The sequence below is a fragment of the Salmo salar genome, chromosome ssa13 (assembly GCF_905237065.1).
Source record: "Salmo salar chromosome ssa13, Ssal_v3.1, whole genome shotgun sequence".
In the NCBI taxonomy this organism is placed as follows: domain Eukaryota; kingdom Metazoa; phylum Chordata; class Actinopteri; order Salmoniformes; family Salmonidae; genus Salmo; species Salmo salar.
In genome coordinates, this window is record NC_059454.1 from 86,436,247 (window position 1) to 86,459,660 (window position 23,414).

The following is a 23,414-nucleotide window of genomic DNA, read 5'->3' on the forward strand; positions in this document are numbered from 1 at the left end:
TTATATCCACAGTAAAACGAGTCCTATATCGACATAACCTGAAAGGCCGCTCAGCAAGGAAGAAGCCACTGCTCCAAAACCGCCATAAAAAAGCCAGACTACGGTTTGCAACTGCACATGGGGACAAAGATTGTACTTTTTGAAGAAATGTCCTCTGGTCTGATAAAACAAAAATAGAACTGTTTGGTCATAATGACCATCGTTATGTTTGGAGGAAAAAGGTGGAGGCTTGCAAGCCAAAGAACACCATCCCAACCATGAAGCATGGGGGTGGCAGCATCATGTTGTGGGGGTGCTTTGCTGCAGGAAGGACTGGTGCACTTCACAAAATAGATGGCATCATGAGGAAGTAAAATTATGTGGATATATTGAAGGAACATCTCAAGACATCAGTCAGGAAGTTAAAGCTTGGTCGCAAATGGGTCTTCCAAATGGACAATGACCCCAAGGATACTTCCAAAGATGGGGCAAAATGGCTTAAGGACAACAAAGTCAAGCTATTGGACTGGCCATCACAAAGCCCTGACCTCAATCCCATAGAAAAATTGTGGGCAGAACTAAAAAAGCGTGTATGAGCAAGGAGGCCTACAAACCTTACTCAGTTACACCATCTCTGTCAGGAGGAATGGGCCAACATTCACCTAATTTATTGTGGGAAGCTTGTGGAAGGCTACCCAAAACGTTTGACCCAAGTTAAACAATTTAAAGGCAATGCTACCAAATACTAATAGTGTATGTAAACTTCTGACCCACTGGGAATGTGATGAAATGAATAAAAGCTGAAATAAATCATTCTCTCTACTATTATTCTGACATTTCACATTCTTAAAATAAAGTGGTGATCCTAAATGACCTAAGACAGGGACTTTTTACTAGGATTAAATGTCAGGAATTGTGGAAAAACTGAGTTTTTAAATGTATTTGGCTAAGGTGTATGTAAACTTCCGACTTCAACTGTATGTCAGCATCAATCAAGCTGGCCTTGACACAGTGTTGGTAGTGAACTCAGGGGTGGCCATAGGTGGCATTTTCTTTGTGTCCGTTCATCATTGTGATATTGTTACAGAGATAAGTCAACTTAATGTTACTAGATATAAGTTTTCCAGAGGCATTATCCAAAATCTCCAAGTGCTATAATGCTCCAGCTGTTTTTACAATTAGAAAAGGTAAACGTGTCTTGCGGTCGGGGAGGCAGGCTAAGGATAAGAAAAGGAAAAACATCTGATTTCATTCACAATTCAATTGTAGCGGTGGTCAGAATAAATAATAATGTCCGCAAAATAAGCGAAAGTACTTACAAAAACACACAAACAATTATATTTTTTTGACAGGTTCTGACATCAAAATCAAATCAAACCTAAAATAATCCAAACTAGATCTGGCCTAGAATCAGGCTATGAGCATAGCAACAAACGTGGCCTACCACATCAACACTCTCAAACAACACTACAGAAGACTGGCGGAGCTACAGTAGGTAGAAATACCTGGTGCCACGTCGTGAGCTAAACCACAATGGGTAGGGGTGCTCTTGACCAATTAACTAGTAGCCTCTTTTACCCAACACAGAGACAAACATTATAGCCTACAATGGCTAAAGCAGACTATCATCATAACAAAATATTCACAGGCCTTTCTCAAATGAATCCCGGTTTCAACTGTACCAGTGTCAAATCAAATCAAATCAAATTTATTTTTATATAGCCCTTCGTACATCAGCTGATATTCTCAAAGTGCTGTACAGAAACCCAGCCTAAAACCCCAAACAGCAAGCAAAGCATGTGAAAGAAGCACGGTGGCTAGGAAAAACTCCCTAGGAAAAACTCCCTAGAAAGGCCAAAAACCTAGGAAGAAACCTAGAGAGGAACCAGGCTATGAGGGGTGGCCAGTCCTCTTCTGGCTGTGCAGGGTGGATATTATAACAGAACATGGTCAAAATGTTAAAATGTTAAAATGTTCATAAATGACCAGCATGGTCAAATAATAATAATCATAGTAGTTGTCGAGGGTGCAACAAGCACGTCCGGTGAACAGGTCAGGGTTCCATAGCCGCAGGCAGAACAGTTGAAACTGGAGCAGCAGCACGGCCAGGTGGACTGGGGACAGCAAGGAGTCATCATACCAGGTAGTCCTGAGGCATGGTCCTAGGGCTCAGGTCCTCCGAGAGAAAGACAGAAAGAGAGAATTAGAGAGAGCATATTTAAATACACACAGGACACCGGATAAGACAAGAGAAATACTCCAGATGTAACAGACTGACCCTAGCCCCCGACACATAAACTACTGCAGCATAAATACTGGAGGCTGAGACAGGAGGGATCAGAAGACACTGTGGCCCCATCCGATGATACCCCGGACAGGGCCAAACAGGCAGGATATAACCCCACCCACTTTGCCAAAGCACAGCCCCCACACCACTAGAGGGATGTCTCCAACCACCAACTTACCGTCCTAAGACAAGGCCGAGTATAGCCCACAACGATCTCCGCCATGGCACAACCCAAGGGGGGGGGCGCCAACCCAGACAGGATTGTGTGTCGTGTGGGTGAGTGGTTTGCTGATGTCAACGTTGTGAACAGAGTGCCCCATGGTGGCGGTGGGGTTATGGTATGGACAGGCATAAGCTACGGACAACAAGCACAATTAGTATTTTATCGGTGACAATTTGAATGCGCAGAGATACCAGAACGAGTTCCTGAGGCCCATTGTCGTGCCATTCATCCGCCGCCATGATAATGCACGGCCCCATGTCGCAAGGATCTGTACACAATTCCCGGAAGCTGAAAATGTCAGTTATTCATACACGCCAGACATGTCACCCATTGAGCATCTTTGGGATGATTTGGATCGTTTATGACATCGTGTACCAGTTCCCGCCAATGTCCAGCAACTTCGCACAGCCATTGAAGAGAAGTGGGACAACATTCCACAGGCCACAATCAACAGCCTGATCAACTCTATGTGAAGGAGATGTGTTGCGCTGCATGAGGCAAATGGTGGTCACACCAGATACTGACTGGTTTTCTGATCCATGCCACTACCTTTTTTAAAGGTATCTATGACCAACAGATGCATATCTATTCCCAGTCATGTGAAACCCATAGATTAGGACTTAATGAATTTATTTCAATTGATTGATTTCCTTATATGAACTGTAACTCAGTAAAATCTTTGAAATTGTTGCATGATGAGTTTGTATTTTTGCTCAGTATACATATAAAGTGGGTAAAACAGTATGTACAAATGACTAAAGTGACCAGTGTTCCATGACTATATAGGGGAAAGCAGTGTCAATACATGACAAACACAATGCACTCCAAATAAATGCACCAGTTGGAGGAGAGAACTCCACTCGAATTACACAGAACTGATATTTCATAGACACGTGTTTAAAATCAGTAGCAAAATTGGGGAACTTCATAATTTAGTGGAGCGCACACAAGCGTGAACAGGGTTTGAATTTGGCACGAATGTGACAGTCGCCATCTTTGATTGCTGTGTGCGGTGAAGCTAAATTGTCCCCAATTCAACCTTATAAAATTGAGTCTTTGTACAGATTGCAGACATGGCATCGCAAGAAGAGGATGAAGGAGTTTTGAGCTTAATCCCAGATTGAGATTGAATGAATCAGTGCTCGCTGGAGGCTCATTGATTACACCTAAAATCTATTTATCCCTCCCGTCATTGGTTCCTTTCTCTGCCAGCTACTGTCAGTCACCATGCACTAGGGTTTATTATCATGTGCTTTTCAGTAGCTTTTAATGCTAAACATGTCAGAAACGAATGTTGGAATATTATTCATGATTTCTACCCTAAGAGGGAGAAAGTAGACATACAGTAAAACATTTGGTAAGAATGGATGAGATACACCATTTATTATTCTAATCCCCTCATCTCTCAAGTATTATATTTCTTATTACAGGATTAGTATTGTGTTGCAATAGGTTGTACATACAGTACAAAAGTGTTTGATAACATCATCTTATGTTACAGAGTCAACTTCTGTGGCTTGAACTTATTTATTCAGATGAGTTCAGTTCTGAGGCCCCTTGTTCTTGAGGATGTTGCTGAGTCCCTAGATGGTCTTTGTCATTCTGGAAACACAATTCCAGCGTACCATCTGTCAGCAATATACTGCAGGTTAATGTGTATGGAAATGTAGTCAGGGAATTCCTCTCTCATATCTGTGTCTCTCAGGAGTTTGTAATTGAAAGGTGAACCAGGGAAGCACGCAGAGGAAGACATACTGAACATTTGGACTAAGGTGTAATAGTGTGTAATGTAGTGTGTTTTAATTGTGCGAGAAAATAATTGAGTATCTGTTGAGTATCCTCCTCCTTTAGCGATCTACCATGTTTATTCTTGGTGGGGCAGGTGACTTTAGTCCTTTAGATTAACCCCCATCTCTTTGGGTTGATGTGTCACTGGATAAGCATCATCTTATCCTCTTGTGAATAGAGCAAAAGAGGGTTGTAGTGTTGTGTGTACTACACTGATGGGAGGCCGACCACGTGATAAATATAATGGCTGTGAAAGAGGCTCTGGCTCATCCTGCTGCCATGACAGCAGTAGCCCTTGGCTCCACAGCAGAGCGGAGGTGAAGAAACTGCTGTGGTCCTCTGTCTACATCACTGCTGCCCTGCTTCCTGTGCATCTGTCTATGGAGAGCTGCTGCCAACTTGCTCATATTAACAGCTATATTTATCTCTCTTACTTTATCATACACAGGGCCTGGTGAAGAGCTTTCTGAGTAGGTTGAAGATATGCCCTGGATCTCCTTTAGATACATTGTACTGTACTCCAGTTTGCTGGCCCCATACAGTGCTTGTTACAGTGATTTTACAGTGTGCATTACCACATATGCTGACTCAGTAAGTTTCACTATATGGTTATAGCCTTGAGAGTAAACTGTTGATGAAGTGTATACCGGGTTGACTTTGTTTGACAAGGTTTTCTTGCACTGTAGTCAGCCCAATTAGTATCATCTGTCCACTTATGGCCACCTCAGCAGAAGATAGTAGATGTTTGTAATAGCTGCTAATACTGTAGAAATGGTTTTAATGTCCATCCATTATCCTCAATTACACCCATTATCACCTCGGGCACTGCTGTGACAAAAACCTGCTGTGTGTGAAAGCCGCCAGGCGCTGTGCTCTTTTCTTGCAGTCAGTCTACAAAGCCTGGTTATGCTCAGAATACTTCAACGCCACCCAGAGCCAGTGTCAACACAGGATTCCCTGCAAGCAATATTGTCTGGAGGTCCAGACCATGTGCCCCTTTGTGTTACCAGACAATGACGACTTGGTCTACGGAGGACAATCCAGTTTCATCTGTACAGGTACAGTATGATTGGGGCCTTGTGACATTCTGTTGTTTGTGTTGCCATTTTTATCTCACCTCCCATAATTTCACAGGGACTGTGAAAACATCCCTGTGATGTTTGTCATCTGATAAGATCATCTGGATCTTAAATCTGTTTCTTCTCTGTGTGTGATGCAGGGCTACTAGAAAACCATTTAACCAATGCAGACCCAGAGTGTTGTGACGTCAGATGGAGTGGCTGCGACCCCTCTGTGGGGGCGGCGTGCGTCCTGACCCAGCTTCCGGGGTCATCATCGTGGCAGCGGCGCAGCTCCCCACCCGTGTCGGCTGCGTCGCGACTGTGCAGCAGCAGACTCAGACTGTGTGTTCTGGTCCTCATCCTGCTGCATACTGTCGTCTCCTTTTCTACTGTCCAGGGCAGTGGCACTGTGGGCCTGGAGGCCATGGTACCCCTGCCCCTGGAGGAGAGCTCTGCCCGAGAGGAGTAACTGATGATGAACAAGAGTTTCTACTGTTTCCTCCCGGCTTCCAGTCTACAGAGACTCCCTTCCTTCCCAGTACCTGAGGAGTGAGGTGTTTATAACCCTCTCTCTCCATCCAGTCCCCTCCACAGGACATCAGGAATGAGGAGGTTATAACCCTCTCTCTCCATCCAGTCTCCTCCACAGGACATCAGGAATGAGGAGGTTATAACCCTCTCTCTCCATCCAGTCCCCTCCACAGGACATCAGCAATGAGGAGGTTATAACCCTCTCTCTCCATCCAGTCCCCTCCACAGGACATCAGGAATGAGGAGGTTATAACCCTCTCTCTCCATCCAGTCCCCTCCACAGGACATCAGGAATGAGGAGGTTATAACCCTCTCTCTCCATCCAGTCCCCTCCACAGGACATCAGGAATGAGGAGGTTATAACCCTCTCTCTCCATCCAGTCCCCTCCACAGGACATCAGGAGTGAGGAGGTTATACACCGCTCCAGGGAAGGCTACAGGTCGGTATACCCCTTCGCCCTCCACCACACTAGAGGAGTGGCGAAGCACGGGCCCTCCCCTCCCGCAACACAGAGGGATATGGAGGTAGATAAGGCTTCAGAACTGAGAGCCAGCCATATCTCACGTGTAAGGAGGACATGAGAGGGCATGGGGAAAGAGGCAGCTCTCCCATCATGCTGAAAGAGGTACTGAATGCTGTTTCTAAGAAGGGTATGGGTACAAATGGCCTTTTTCACTTATCACCACTCTATTTAATAAGTTGAGTGATGGTTTTGGGGAGTTACGTACGAGGTTGAGTTTGAACTGCACAATTGGGAAAAGCGTGAGTTGCAGGCTTGTATGCTATTTTTATTAGTTGTGTGTGTGTGTGTGTGTGTGTGTGTGTGTGTGTGTGTGTGTGTGTGTGTGTGTGTGTGTGTGTGTGTGTGTGTGTGTGTGTGTGTGTGTGTGTGTGTGCGGCGTGCGCGCGTGAATGCAGTGAACAAGTCAGCAATATAATTTATATGACCCAACACATGAAATCAGGTGATCATTACATCTTTCAAGCTAATAGTATACACGCGAGAAATACTTTGTTTGGCTTACAGTAAATATAGTTATTATTCTCAGTAACACTACCCTCATTGTCATATACCAAGCAGAATAATTTCATGCAAATATTATATTACAGATCCTAACCGAAGGTAAACCATGTTGTTTTTGATAGATGTCAGAGGTACACTACTAATGCTGTGGAGGAACATGTGTCTATGCAAAGCTGATTGAAACCAGTGGAAACTCCCCCTGGGTGTCTAATCGCTTACAGAAGGTAGATGATTGTGCCATGGAAGACTGTCTGGATTATAACTACACCAATCATTTCTTACTCATAAAACAGACAATTTACCACATATAACATATAACAAAGACCCAGAGTGGCTAATTGGAGCAGGAGGCCCTTAATCATGGCTAAATGTTTAAGAAAATATTTTCAAGATGCGAATGCGTCGCATCATCAAAAACAATTTCTGTCACAGTAGAGATTTAGGGCGTGTCTATGCCCTCAATGTGAAATAGAGTGATTACATTATTTGGAAAGAACCAAGACGTTTTATATATATATTCTAAATATCAGAGATATGAAAAAAGATCCACCTTGATTTTTTCATAAAGGTCATCTGTTGGCACGGTATTGTTATTTGTAAAGAAGAGCTAGAGTATGATTATATAAATGGTTCTCATGTGTTTCTGATTTATAAGATAAAATTATTCTGACCTCTCTTTTCCTGGCATAATCTGTGTATTATCTTTTTTTTAATGTTTTTTAAATTTGGGCTTGTCTTTGGGAAGCTGAAATAAGATGTCTTCCAATGTGACAAATTGATTCACAAATACAAATATATTTGACACGTTATTTGTATCTTACAAAGTCATTCTAAGCCAAAACTATTGTTTTAGGGTAATCCTGGGTTCACCTCCCAAACACATACTGTATGTGACCTTGGTCTACCACAACACAGGCATACTGTTTATGTCCTAACAAAGCTATTGTAACTATTTTACTATTGAAAAACTATATCATAGCAGAGGTTTTTACAGAGTATATGTATATGAATTGAACTTGGATTTGAATATATGATCTAAAAAAGTATGACATTTATGAGATTCTTTATTTATCCTAAATAAAATATATAAATCACTGTAGCCTTTTAATGCCTACAATGAATTAGTAGGCACTCATTTTATGTCAGTGTCTAACGAACTGCTAGTTTCTTTAGTTTATATTGCTAAAAGATAGTTATTTTTCTTACGTGGTGTTTAACTGAATATCTAACAGACATTGTTGACATGCTGATTTATAAACTGGTTGAAGATACCAAACACTGTAAAAGAGACAACCATGTTGATAACTATACCTTGGGATTGAAAATCCTGCCTGCCTTGTATGACTAACATGTGAAACATTGTCTGGTCTCCCTATTTCCAAAAAGGCCACTTGTACCCTTCATATCAGTCATGGCTGTTGCTCATCCTACTAGAATATGAAGGAATCGTACCTCCTATCAGATAAGGGGAAAGGGGATATAAATCTACACTGGTGTCCTAAGCCTGTATTCTGTAAGGGAAATACTTCTTATGCCATTTTATACACTGTGCTTTAATGTTTAGAACTTTTTGCACTAGTTCTAATAACATTTATTTTTCTCTGAGATTGTTTTGAAACTGTGCTAATTAATTCCGTTCTAAAAACAAATATTATCCCTTATCTGTGTTTCTAGCTAACCTGTATATATGAAATCGGTTTTCTGTTTCTATTGTATTTTGGGCGGATCAGTGCCTGCTCACTGTTAAAGCCCAATAAAGTAATACAATTGTTCATCAACAGCCTCTCTTTTTGTGAGCGGTACAATGTTATACAACCTGAAATGTAGATTAAAGGTGAGCATCACCCTCATAATCATGCAGAGAAATATATCAGTTGATAGGTCACATAAATCATGTCATCTGTGGTACTCTATTTTACCAGTAGAGAGAGCTGTTGTTAAGTGTGAAGTGTGAGAAAATCATTGTACTGTATATTTGTGAAAGAACTGTCTGCAGCACCATACTATTTCTGCATCATCAATGTCAGTGAGAAGGTTTTATACTGATTACTGTTAAACAATATGATTTAACTTCCTACTGTTATAGGATCAGTGAAATTCCTGGAACATCAACAAATAGACAATAACTACTGCACATTGGATTATCACAATCACATTTCAAGTGTGATGTGTGACAGTATGTCCTGATAAGCAAATTGCCTTAGAAAACAAAAAAGTCTACTCTGTGTGTAAGTATGTTCTTATTTTAGTTTCGCTTTAAACACTGGAGTGAGAAACCACATTAGCATGGTCAAGTGTTTTGTAAATGGTACACCTTTTGAAATGATTACCTTGTGAGTGGCCTATTCATGTCCTTGTGAATTATGCATATTATCTGCTGAAGTAGTCTCCAACATTATTTGGTGGTACTACAGTGTACAGTATATCCACTCTGACAGCACTTGTGTCTGATTGATTTTTGCAATAATGTTGTTATATTTCTCTTCAAACAGTGCAGTGTGAGGGCCTGGTCTCTCTAATACATCTGCTGTTCTGTTGACGTCTGTCAGATGTTGAGAAAAATAATGGATCACAGCAAATCTTCACATCAGAAAAGGGCCGTTTCCCAGTTCTCTGTTGTATTGATGTTCAAATCTCATTCTGAACATTGGATCTCATAAAGCTCCTCTAAAAGCATGATCCATTCCCAATGCTGGAAAGTGATAAAAGGCATATTTATATGAAGCTTGTTTTATTGCTCTTGGAAGGGTGCTTCTACAGAAAGTCCTTTCTAAAGTTAATTCTTTAAGGAACAGACATGGCCCATGAAAGATATAGGGACAGCCCCACTTGGTTCTGGGATGGAGACAAAGGATCCATGATTTAAGGTATGTCCCCCACAAACTGTTTTATTTTGTCAATGTATTACCTATGACCTTCCCACCCACCACTGTCATGTCTGTAGACATGTATCACTATGTAGAAACATGATCATCTAGTTAACGCTGGATATATTCTCGGGCATACTTGAATAGAATAAATATGGGTCAGTGATTGTTTTGCCTGTATTTACATAGCACCCCTGAATGTTAGTGGGTGATAGACAGGGGTTGTCTGGGATTCTATGTATGTTCATGTCTGTTCTGTTATGCATAAAAACAACAGTGCTGTAATCACTGCTTTACTCTTTTATGACAGTGATGGGCATTCCTTACCCTTGGGGGCCTTGGTGTCTGCAGGCTCCTGGGGTTGCCTACCAATCCACAACAGATCTAGACTTGGAAAACCAGATGGAGTCACTTACTGCCTATTGTGATGAAACATTGACAAAACAGAAACCAGCAGATCCTAAAGCTTTCCTGTAGTTTTCCAGGCTTACCAACAATATATCTATGGCCAGTGCTCATGTGGTGGTCAAATAAACTCAGAAGGTCAACACATAATGTTACCTTATGACCTGAGAGATTACATCAACGAGGAAGGATATAGGTCACAGACAATGTTTTACACCATTACTGTGCATGTGAAAAGATTGTGGTTGACTGTCATTTTGAACACTGTCCTTTCCAGTGAGAGGCCAGAGGCTCTCAGGCACTAAAATAAGAAGTGACTAGTCCGACATCAACATGTTACTGGTAGTGTATGCAGCTATTCATCAAATCCTTCAAACAAACAACTAAAAAGGGATCCAGGTACTAGAGTATTGTATGCTGAGGGCCTTGTCATTGTGCCATTGTATTTGCTTTAATGCTTTTCACTGTGAAATCATCAGATGGATGAGGGGGTGGGGCTTAAGGGAGGCCCCATAATATACTACGTTGATCTTTTTAGTGGGCATGAGGAAATTATTACACTCTCCTGTTTTAATCATATTTTTCCAATTTATAGCCAAACACCGTCCATAATATTTGAAGTCTTGCAGCCAAGTGTTCTGTGACAGATGCCTAGACTGGAGTGAGCTGGGCAGCACCGCTCTCTCTCCCCATGCCAAGAGCTGACAGATCCTGCTGTTTCAAAGGGAGTCTAACACTTTGAGGATTACAGATAGCTCTGACATGGAAGGGGCTCAGCGCTGGAAAGTGGAAAACCAGTCCCGGTTCAATCCCCCCCACCTCCACAGGCCCATTGAGATACTCCTGTGGACCTGAACGTGTGACAGGCAGTGAGAGAGAGATTCATTAGACATGTTTTAAACAGCATATAATTATAACCAAACAGCTGTGAACAAAATGTCTGAGTTGACTTGAATGGGCGGATTTGGTAAATCCAGTCAGGTCATGAAGAAACTCACACTGCACTGCATCTGTTTTATAGTAGGTTTAAATGTGTAACTGGAAAATTTGAATGTGTATTTTACACAAATGACAGTGTTTACAAGAGGAAATTAATAGGGAGCCATCATGGTTTTCCATTGCCATTTTCACATGATGCATCATCGTCACTATATCCAACTGTATCACACATGATCTCATTATGAGACATAAACAGTGCACTGTCACAGAACCAAAATGTATATCCCTATCCAATACATACAGAAGATGGATAAGGTCATAGATCCTCATGGCTGATGACAGGATGTGCTTCATGCGACAATGGGCACTGGCTATCAGTCATAGTGGAAGAATGGCTGAATTCGTTGGCAGAAAACAGAACTTGATCATGCGAGTATGTTTATTCAAAGTTGTTTGACATATGAATTTCACAATTCCTGTCCTTTTAACTGACAGGCTTGAGGGTATGAAAATATACTGCTCTACATATGTTACTATAACGCTATAATGACTTTTATATTAACACTTTAAAGATGTCAGCTCTATGTGCTTTCAGAAGGCCTCGTATGTCTTCAGCTGTTGATATTGTAATAATGTTGGGGGCATGACCAGTGAGTAAGCAATGGGGCTGTGGGCATGCGCCCAGAAAAGATATGTCACCAAAATAATTTACATAGCATGACTCCAAGGTTATTGATACCCCCAAATAGTGTTACAGCATAAGAACCATCATTTTGGTTGATGTTTCTCAGGGGATCCTGAATTGTGGCAGACATGTGAAATGTATAAAAGCATCCCTTACTCATTTTTAGGTGAAAGCTTTTGTCCAGAAGATCCCGGTTACTGTACGTAGTGACACCTGTCATTTATGGTGCATGGCTAAGCATTCAGAATGTGTGTCTCTGAAATACACTTAGGTTGTGTGTGGTCTCAGGTAAGCCAGAATATTGACCTCTAACAGGTTGCATTATATTCAAGACAGGTTACATTATATTCAAGATTTGTATTTATTATGGATCCCCATTAGCTGCTGCCTGGGGTCCAGCAACATAAGACAGTTACATATAGTTTAAAATACTACATGACATTTCATAACACCTTACCCAACACATTCAGTGTGTTCCTTCAGGCCACCACACCACCACCACCACATATTTACAATACAACATCCATGTGCACATGTGTAGATTGCGTGTCTTCTGTCTGTCTGTCTGTCTGTCTGTCTGTCTCCGAAGCACGTAGAAAGATGTATGTTCTTCTTTTGGCTGATCTAGCTACAGGACAAGGTCACCATTCATCACTAAAGTTTGATCTTCCAGTTTTTCAGTGAGTTAGTACAATCCGGGATCCTTGGGACGTCCCTACCCTAAATTTAACCCCTATCTTTACCATAACCCTAACCTAAACCCTTAGCTTAACCATTTTACAATTCAACTTCAATGGGGTAGGGACGTCTCAAGGACCCCGCATAGCAATTACCTTTTTTTGTGTAATAGCCAATGAGAGACGGAGGGGCGGATCTAACAAACGGGATCGCTTTATTTTACGGTATCAGTGTGTGGGTTACCGTACGTCCCCCTGACTAGATGTGGATGGAGATAACTGTCACTGTGCTATCGTTTGAGCATCAGTCAGCTCAGGTTAGGGACATAGCATCATAGACAAAAGCCGAGTATGCTGAAATAGCAACGACTGAAAGAGTATTTAGACATGGCACCCAAATCGCTGTCTGAAAAGTTAGCAAATTTAGAGGACAGTGACTTAAAAGAGTCTACCTGCAGTTGCAGGAAACAGTGTAAGAACTGTAAAATCTTTCTGGGATTCTTCGTCTTATCCCTTTCATTGCATCTAGTTACGCTTTTCTGTTATTTGGACCTGAGATCCGAAGTGAAACGCGAGATTCTCCAGAAGAACAGAGAGGAGACAGTGTCACCGGCCGCAACCGATATGAATGACCGATATTCTCCAGTATTCCAGCTGTTGGATATCAGCTACCCAGCTGATATACAGGTAGGATAGTTATCGCCTCTGTAATAGTTTAACACTAGACACATATCTACATTTTGTAAGAATGCATTGAAATACACATCAGGGACCAAAGTGTAGCCATATACACCAAATTATTTTATACAGATTATGGATAATTTATTACAAATAACTATTTGTATGTTCAATATGGACATTACTTTTGGTCTTTAAACATCTTTGTAAGACCTTGCATTTCAGTTGCTTATTCTCAATATTTAAGCTACCTGACCAGATGAACAAGTGGCCCCAGGGTGCGCATACATGGTTAGCCTACTGATGATTAACGGTATGATGTCTAGAACGTGGGGGACCTCATGCAGAGCTATTTTCCTACCAGGGTGTGCTTTGCATAAAGTGCCTGGAATGATCACATGGTTAACATATTTTTCACTTGTGGGATGTTGAAACAACTGCCAATGTCTATCATGAATGTGTATGATGATTAGGCTATTGACTGTCATCATTTAGAACCTTTCATTTGTCCTTGATCAGACAGAATAATATATTGGTCCATGGTTCTCAAATGAGAACTACTTAGGCTTTCTTTGATGATACAGTCTCGTTGCAGGTTGGCAGTATGCTTATAGTAATACAAATCAGAATTTCACAGTTGTGGTGCCCAATTCTCCATTGTTACTTGAGATTGATAATGCTTAATAATGCTTTTGGTGAAAGTACTTTTTCCAAAGTGGTTTGGCGAGGATTTGAAAAGTGAGTGTATGGTTTGAGTGACCTGGTGGTGCATGTTGAGACGAGCAGACACCTACGAGAATACTGCATGCCATCAGCATGTGGCACAGTAAGATTACACCCATCCCCTCCATGTATTAACAAGCAACTCACACATTTTACTGCATTGTTGGCATATTATAATCGCCTACAATTTCGTCATGAGGGCAGAAAACACCTGGGGCCATTGGAGTTGTTACTGGAATCAAATCATAAAAGGTGCTAAAGTTCTCGTCAGCTATTCTTTTAGCCTGTGAATTGACATAATGGGACAGAGCTCCCACTTGTCTGAGGCTATAGTGTGTAAGATGCCAAATGTGCGTGGTTTGAAATATTATTTTACAGGAGCATGGTAAGCCATGTGAAAAGTACTACTGCACAGAAACATATGGTAGGAAGACGACAGTCAGTGGATGCCTTTCAATTTCAGATCAATTAAATTACACATAATTCGACAATGTTAAGATCCACCTGGCCCTCATCGACATTATAATCAGATGAGATGAAAAGTTGAATGATTTGGTTGTGATCATGTTGCTCTGAGTTCTCCAGAATCCACGTTGTTGTCTTTGACCTTGATGCCAGCTGTGAAAGTACTACACAGCACTAGTGGTTGCAATTCTTTTTCTTTTTCTTTTAAATCCCCTAGTAGACTTATAAAAAAATCCTTAGCTTTTAAGTTCAGTCACTATGTTTGTTGTAGGCCTATGGATGGTTTGTTCATAGAGGTTTATATTGAGAAAAAGACCTCAAAAAGCCCAAATGAGATTGTGAATGAACTATAGCAGGTATACGACCCCCCGCTTCGTCATTTCAACTTCCCCAGGCATTGTGGCTTGCCTCCAGAGCTCAGTGTGAAATCTCTAACTAGCACAGTTAGCTCCACACAAATATCCGGTTCCAACCCTCAACATCACTATTAAATCAGACCTTGTGCTCCGTTGCAGTATGAGATTTCTTACAGGATATTACCTTAAAAGCAACGTTGTGCAACGCAAGTAATTACATCCACTCAATTACTCAACTCCATTAAAATGGAGCATTGTGGGAGAATGTTCATATGGCAGTACATGTTAATATAGATGCAGACATATATAAGAAGTGAGAGACCTTTTAGAGTTGATTTAGGCACCATATTTGTAATTACGATTATGGATGTGTTTATTGTTTGCGTTTGTCTGTATTGTCAATTGCATTGAGTCCTTATTACCATAGATTTAAGCAAAAACCTGAATCAAAGAACCATCCAGACGGTATGTGGTCAGGGTTCAATCTGAGGGCTGTAGTTATTTATAGAGGTTAGAGTTAGGGATGGGCCCTATGTCATTTTACATAATCTATTGTAATATCCACCACTCAAGCTAATAAAACATAAGTAAACACACATTCATTTAACACACACACATACCACGACATGACAAACCACCTCCCTCCCCTCAATTAGATCATCCCCTGATGATGAACTGTAGATGTGTGGTCAAGAATGATGTGTTTACTTTAGCTGTAGGTTGTCATTTATTTATTTGGAATGCTTTCAAAGGAACAAGTGGGCCTCGAGCCATGTTTGTTACTGGGGACAGGTGTCAAGACTGTTACTAGTTTTGTTATCTTTGCAAGGGAGTTAGGAAAGAATGTTTGAATGTCCCTAATTGTGGATGATGTTTGCCATGATATGCACCTGCTTTGCTTTAGATTATCTTGAGGGTTTAGCTAGTGGCTACACAAATGTTATTCTCTTTCTTATGGGAAGCTATTCATACAAAAACATTGTGTCTTTCGGTATGTTTAGAAAACAGGAGGGACAGAGTTACTGCTAACTAAAGAGTAAAAAAGCCTAAAAAAGGTTTCCTGTTGAGTATTATTTTGCAGGTGAAAGCTTTTTATATCATAAAGGGATTTACCTCTTGCATGAGACTGGACAAAATAACACATTTTCATTGTTTGGAGCAGCTAATTAGTGTGACCAATTAGTTTCTAACCTGGGTCACGACTCAAGATTGTGTTAGCCCACAGAGCTTATGTCTAGGAAATGGCATCAGCTTTGGGAGCCAATGCAAGCTCTTTCCATGACATAGATTGACCAGATTAATCCAGGTGAAAGCTGATCGATCCCTTATTGATGTCACCTGTTAAATCCACTTCAATCAGTGTAGATGAAGAGGAGACAGGTTAAAGAAAGATTTTTAAGCCTTCAGACAATTGAGACATGGATTGTGTATGTGTGCCATTCAGAGGGTACGGGGTATGGTAGTAGATGCCAGGCGCACCGGATTGAGTGTGTCAAGAACTGCAACGCTGCTGGGTTTTTCACACTCAACAGTTTCAAGAATGGTCCACCGCTCAAAGGACATCCAGCCAACATAACACAACTGCGGGAAACATTGGAGTCAACCAGCATCCCTGTGGAATGCTTTCGACACCTTGTAGAGTCCATGCCCCGACAAATTGAGGCTGTTCGGATATATCTATATCAATGTTCCTCCTATTTTGTACACTCAGTGTACAGTACCAGTCAAAAGTTGACATACCTACTCATTCCAGGGTTTTTATTTATTTTTACTATATTCTACATTGTAGAAAAGTAGTGAAGACATCAAAACTATGAAATAACACACATTGAATGATGTAGTAACCAAAAAAGTGTTAAAGAAATATATTTGAGATTCTTAGTAGCCACCCTTTGCATTCTCTCAACCAGCTTCATGAGGTAGTCACCTGGAATGCATTTTAATTAACAGGTGTGCCTTGTTAAAAGTTCATTTGTTGAATTTCTTTCCTTCTTAATGCATTTCAGCCAATCAGTTGTGTTGTGACAAGGTAGGGGTGATATACAGAAGATAGCCCTATTTGGTAAAAGACCAAGTCCATAGTATGGTAAGTACAGCTCAAATAAGCAAAGAGAAGCGACAGCCCATCATCACTTTAAGACATGAAGGTCAGTCAAGCCGGAAAATGTCAAGAACTTTGAAAGTTTCTTAAAGTGCAGTCGCAATTACCATCAAGCGCTATGATGAAACTGTCTCTCATTAGGACCGCCACAGGAAAGGAAGACCCAGAGTTACCTCTGCTGCAGATCATAAGTTCATTAGAGTTAACTGCACCTCAGATTGCAGCCCAAATAAATGCTTCACAGAGTTCAAGTAACAGACACCAACGTCAACTGTCCAGAGGAGACTAGGTGAATCAGGCCTTCATGGTGGAATTGCTGCAAAGAAACCACTACTAAGGGACACCAATAAGAAGAAGAGACTTGCTTGGGCCAAGAAACACGAGCAACGGACATTAGACTGGTGGAAATCTGTCCTTTGGTCTGATGAGTCCAAATTTGAGATTTTTTGTTCCAACTGCCCTGTCTTTGTGAGATGCAGAGTAGGTGAACGGATGATCTCCGCATGTGTGGTTCCCACCGTGAAGCATGGAGGAGGTGTGATGGTGTGGGGGTGCTTTGTTGGTGACACTGTCAGTGATTTATTTAGAATTCAAGGCACACTTAACCAGCATGGCTACCACAGCATTCTGCAGGGATACGCCATCCCATCTGGTTGCGCTTAGTGGGACTATCATTTGTTTTTCAACTGGACAATGACCCAACACACCTCCAGGCTGTGTAAGGGCTATTTGACCAAGGAGAGTGATGGAGTGCTGCATCAGATTAACTGGCCTCCACAATCACCCGACCTCAACCCAATTGAGATGGTTTGGGATGAGTTGGACCGCAGAGTGAAGGAAAAGCAGCCATAAAGTGCTCAGCATATGTGGGAACTCCTTCAAGACTGTTGGAAAAGTATTCCTCATGAAGCTGGTTAAGAGAACGCCAAGAGTGTGCAATGCTGTCATCAAGGCAAAGGGTGGCTACTTTGAAGAATCTCAAATATAAAATATACTTTGATTTGATTAACTCTTTTTACTACATGATTCCATATGTGTCATTTCATAGTGTTGATGTCTTCACCATTATTCTTTATTGTAGAAAATAGTAAAAATAAAGAAAAACCCTTGAATGAGTAGACTTTTGACTGGTACTGTACGTGTTCACCAACTTTGTGTTCCAAATCCCATGCAACTATTTTTGAGGGAGATAAACATTGAGCAATTGTATAGCGGTGAACTAACAGTTTAACAATATGCATTTATGTGCCAAAATGTATGTATTGTTTTTACCACTAATCTGTAAGGTAAACCACTGCTTTGAAGTGACCTTGACATACAGAACTGTATGTCCATATGATGTTACCTATTATATAGTCTTTAGTCAGCTTTTGCAGAAGTATGGTGCTCACTTACTGTAACGCTCGTTGTTAGAAGAAGAAGTGGACCAAGGCGCAGCGTGGTAAGTGTTCATGATACTTTATTTCAAGAAACACTCAAACAAGAATTACCAGAAGCAACAAAGTGAACCGTTCCATCAGGCACAGACACTAAACAGAAAATAACCTCCCACAAACACAGGTGGAAAACAGGCTGCCGAAGTATGATTCCCAATCAGAGACAACGATAGACAGCTGCCTCTGATTGGGAACCACACTGGCCCACAAACAAAGAAACAGAAAACATAGACTTTCCCACCCGAGTCACACCCTGACCTAACCAAACATAGAGAATACTAAGGATCTCTACGGTCAGGGCATGACACTTACTTTAGAGTGGTTTATTTCAAAGAAAACTCTGAGAGATCAGTAATCACACAATTTTTTTCTAACCCCTCCACTCGCAAACTCAAAACAGCATTGGTTTGAGGTTCACAAAAATATGTGTCTTCAAAGTAGCCTCAATTCTCAGTTATATCATCTGTGACTCCACACGTTTGTCATATAAACGTAGAGATCATGTAACTTGAGTTGTGTATACTGAACATACTGAATGTCTATTGAGCCATATTGTAGATTATCAAAGAGGCCTGCATGCACCAGTGATCTTTTCACTCAGTATCCCAGTTGTTACATAAGATCAGGCTTGATAATTCCATCATGATAGTAGCTCAAACACTATTAGGCAGTTCTGCCATTTTACTTTAATATCCTAGTAGTCCTGGAAGGCTATGGAGGGCTATGGACCTCCATGACTCAGAACAGTTGGAGACCAAGGTGTATCCGCATTCTACATGAGCTTTGGCGCCTGCTGGGAGACCAGCCAAGAGGGAGTTACATTTCATTTTAGGAAGCAAGAGTACTAAACAAGACACTAACTCATTCAACTATCAATCATGTATTGTCAATTTGTCATATTATCAACAGTTGAACAGTATAGTCATTTTTGTGGTTTTTGGCTAGCCACAATTAGTCCTTTATTTTTCAACTTGTATTTTCAGACCAACCATGGATGTTTTATTATTGCTCTTCTCTGTGAAGTTCAATTTGTGTGGGTAAGCCCAGACATTTTTGGTGAAGTAGTTTGTGCAATTACTTGAGAGGAATTCTTGTGAAACTGTTGTCTCTCTGTCCTGTGACAGAAGACCACGGCACAGCCACTTTATGAGAGAGTTTTTACAAAAGGCAGGATTACATTTGCGTGAGTTTAGAAGAGCCATAACATGCCATTCTGGATTTTGTATTTTTTGGTGGGTGAACCAATTTGTTTACTAACTAGAACACATCCTTCAAAATAATCTCAGGACAGCGCATTATAAATGAATACCCATAAAATGATGGCCTTATACTGACTTGAGGTCTGTGCCTAATTCAATTTTAACAAAAGTCTGATCAGAAAGAGTTTAGAAAGTGATTGTGCATAATATTTTTGTTGTATAAAAAAAATATTCTCTTAAAGGACTTATTTTTCTGGACGTTCATGTATATGAGCATCCCAAATTCTTAACATTATTGAGCATATCGAGGAGATTGATCAAAACAAATTTGTTCTCATTCTCACAAGTCCATCACAAATAATTAATTTCAGAATCCAACATCTTCCTGCATTTCTTCCCTTCTACCCTCCCTACACCTCACTCAGATAGTGATCATAGCACCTTCCTGTGCCCATTGCTGGACCTACAGTACATCCAGCCTTCAGCACTGTATAACATGTAATATTAACCTTAATTACACTGTAATGTCTGTTGGTGTATTAATTGCATTACCCATTGATGTTAATTTAATGGGAAACATTAAATGGCCCCAATAAATACTGTAATAGTTTAATCTTCAATTAATAATTTGCATACATGTAATAACAATGTACTGAAGTAGAAATTGAAATCATGAACACTGCTATTATATCAATCAAATAAATAATATAGGCCTATTTATCAGCCTAGTCATCATATTCCCATTCTATAGTGGTTTGAGTTTTGAAAGAGACTATGAAAAATAGAGGAGTAGTGAAAGCAAGTTGTCAACCTTGCTGCAGAGCAGATGTGGGCCCACATTTACGAAACATGTTTCATGTGGTTTTCTGGTTGTCCCAAATTGGAATTGTTTTAAAGCCACAACACACAGAAACTGTGCCAGGAGGAAGGGTAGGGTGAGCACTTGGAGGAACAAAGGGAGGAAAACGAGGTAGCAGGTGGAAAAACATATTTGCCAAATTGCTGACAGGTGCTCCACAGCCTTGGTTAGAAGGTTCAAATAGAAAACCCAGCATGGGGAATTGAACAAGCTTTCCGAATTTGGCTAAGAGCCACTCAAAGCAAGATGTGGCAATTGTAGCTACCTAGCACCAGTAGTGTAAAGTACTTAAGTAAAAATACTTTAAAGTACTACTTAAGTTGTTTTTTGGGGTATCTGTACTTTACTTTACTATTTATATTTTTGGCAAGTTTTCCTTTTACTTCACAACATTCCTAAAGAAAATAATGTACTTTTTACTCCATACATTTTCCCTGACACCCAAAAGTACTCGTTACATTTTGACAGGAAAATGGTCCAATTTATACACTTATTAAGAGAACATCCCTGGTCATCCCTACTGCCTCTGACCTGGCGGACTCACTAAACACAAATGCTTCGTTTGTAAATTATGTCTGAGTGTTGGAGTGTGCCCCTGGCTATCCGTCAATAAAAAAAATACTAATTGTGCAGTCTGGTTTGCTTAATATAAGGAATTTCAAATGATTTATACTTTTACTTTTACTACTTAAGTACATTTTAGCAGTTCCATTTACTTATGATACTTAAGTATTTTTAAAACCAAATACTTTTAGACTTTTACTCAAGTAGTATGTTACTGGGTGACTTTCACTTTTACTTGAGTCATTTTCTATTAAGGTGTCTTTACTTTTACTCAATTATGACAATTTAGTACTTTTTCCACAACTGCCTAGCACTAAGTTGTTGGCATATTTGTTGGGATTTTCTTTGTTGAGATTTATTTAAACCCACTCACGTGCCTTGCAAGAATCTGTGTGCTCAGAGCTACAGTTCTTAGACGCAATGTCAATTGATTGGTTGCTGTGCATAGTTTGGTACAGAAAGATGTAGGCCTACAGTGCAACTAGCTGGACATATTGTGGGGATTCATGATAGGTACTGATCTGAGCATGATTGTGTTAGCTCATCTGACTGATAGAGACTTTAGGGTGGATTTACATTAGTAAAATATGTCTAGTAAGAGCTATCTCTCTTTAACATCAGATTAGCAACTTTTCTGTTTACACTGGCCTTGGATGTGGTGTGGTCAAAGCCTCATTCCTAACTTGTGTGAGTGCAACTATTATTACCGTAAATACCATGGTATATAGACAAACAAAATAAGCATAGCAAATCAAACTATACAGGAGCTTCTCATCTAAACCATATTGTATATAGTGTTGCACGCTTGATTAATCAGATGGGTCTCATAGACAATAACGAACATAGTAAATGTAAATCCAGGACACTCAAATGAGTATGTTACGTTTGGTATGGTTACATAAGACGGAAGGTTACTTAAGGCAAAAATTAAGGGAGGGTGGTTGGTCGGGGTCGATGGGTTTGCGTATAACGTAAATGTCTAGCAACCCAAAGGTTGCGTGTTTGAATCTCATCATGGACAAATTTAGCATTTTATCTAATTAGCAACTTTGCCTCTACTTACTACTTTTCAGCTACTTTGCAACTAGCACGTTAGCTAACCCTTTACCTAAAAGACAATTTATGCTTGATCTGGCAATGCGGTCTGGAAGCTCCGTACGTTAGCCACAACAAATTGGAATTCGTAACATATCATATATTTTGCAAATTTGTAACATATTGTACATTTTGCAAATTCGTAACATGTTGTACGAATTGCAATTTGTAACATATCATACAAAATGGGTGATGGACATCCACAACTGAATACATACCATATGAAACGTAACATATCACACTTAATGGAGTGTCTCAGATTTACATACAAAATAATACAAAATGCTCCGAGACCACATTAGATTAATGCAATGATTCACAAATGGGTAGATACACTACATGATCAAAAGTATGTGGACACGGGCTCATCGAACATCTCATTCCAAAATTATGGGCATTAATATGGAGTTGATTCCCCCTTTGCTGCTATAACAGCCTCCATTCTTCGGGGAAGCCTTTCCACTAGATGTTGGAACATTGCTGAAGGGACTTGCTTCCATTCAGCCACAAGAGCATTAGTGAGGTCGGGCGCTGATGTTGCGTGATTAGGCCTGGCTCGCAGTCGGCCTTCCAATTCATCCCAATGGTGTTCAATGGGGTTGATGTCAGGGCTCTGCATGCCAGTCAAGTTCTCCCACATCAATCTCAACAAACCAATTGTCTAGAATGTCATTGTATGCTGTAGCGTTAAGATTTTCCTTCACTGGAACTAAGGGGCCTAGCCCAAAACAGGAAAAACATCCCCAGACCATTATTCCTCTACCAAACATTTACAGTTGGCACTTATCACTCTGGCAGGTAGCATTCTCTTGGCATCCGCCAAACCCAGATTCGTCCGTCGGACTCCCAGAATGTGAAACGGGATTCATCACTCCAGAGAATGCGTTTCCACTGCTCCAGAGCCCAATGGCGGCGAGCTTTACACCACCTTTGGCAGCGATTACAGCCTCAAAGTCTTCTTGGGTATGACTCTACAAGCTTGGCACACCTGTATTTGGGGAGTTTCTCCCATTCTTCTCTGCAGATCCTCTCATGCTCTGCCAGGTTGGATGGGGAGCGTTGCTGCACAGTTATTTGCAGGTCTCTCCAGAGATGTTCGATCGGGTTCAAGTCCGGGCTCTGGTTGGGCCACTCAAGGACATTCAGAAACTTGTCCCAAAGCTACTCCTGCGTTGTCTTAGCTGTGTGCTTAGGGTGGTTGTCCTGTTGGAGGGTGAACCTTCACCCCAGTCTGAGGTCCTGGAGCAGGTTTTCATCAAGGATCACTCTGTACTTTACTCTGTTCATCTTCCCTCGATCCTGACTAGTCTACCACTCCCTGCCACTGAAAAATATCCCTACAGCATGATGTTGCCACCACCATGCTTCACCGTAGAGATGGTGCCAGGTTTCCTCCAGACGTGACACTTGGCATTCAGGCCAAAGTGTACAATCTTGGTTTTATCACACCAGAGAATCTTGTTTCTCATGG

General features: G+C 40.9%; 2 protein-coding genes across 5 annotated transcripts in view; both read left to right on the forward strand.

The window, feature by feature from the left end:
- Window positions 1-8,672, forward strand: part of nalf2 (NALCN channel auxiliary factor 2) — a 46,691-nt gene extending 38,019 nt beyond the window's left edge. The window contains exons 2-3 of the mRNA XM_014137506.2: window positions 5,164-5,335; window positions 5,497-8,672. Coding sequence (XP_013992981.1) covers window positions 5,164-5,335; window positions 5,497-5,807 — 483 coding nt within the window. The 3' untranslated portion in view covers window positions 5,808-8,672. The remainder of the gene's footprint in view (window positions 1-5,163; window positions 5,336-5,496) is intronic.
- Window positions 8,673-12,711: 4,039 nt separating this feature from the next.
- The window catches only part of LOC106567777 (ectodysplasin-A), a 61,038-nt gene continuing 50,335 nt past the window's right edge, over window positions 12,712-23,414 (forward strand). For all 4 annotated transcript variants that reach the window (XM_014137502.2, XM_014137503.2, XM_014137504.2 and 1 more), the window contains exon 1: window positions 12,712-13,154. In XM_014137502.2, coding sequence (XP_013992977.2) covers window positions 12,855-13,154 — 300 coding nt within the window. In that variant the 5' untranslated portion in view covers window positions 12,712-12,854. The remainder of the gene's footprint in view (window positions 13,155-23,414) is intronic.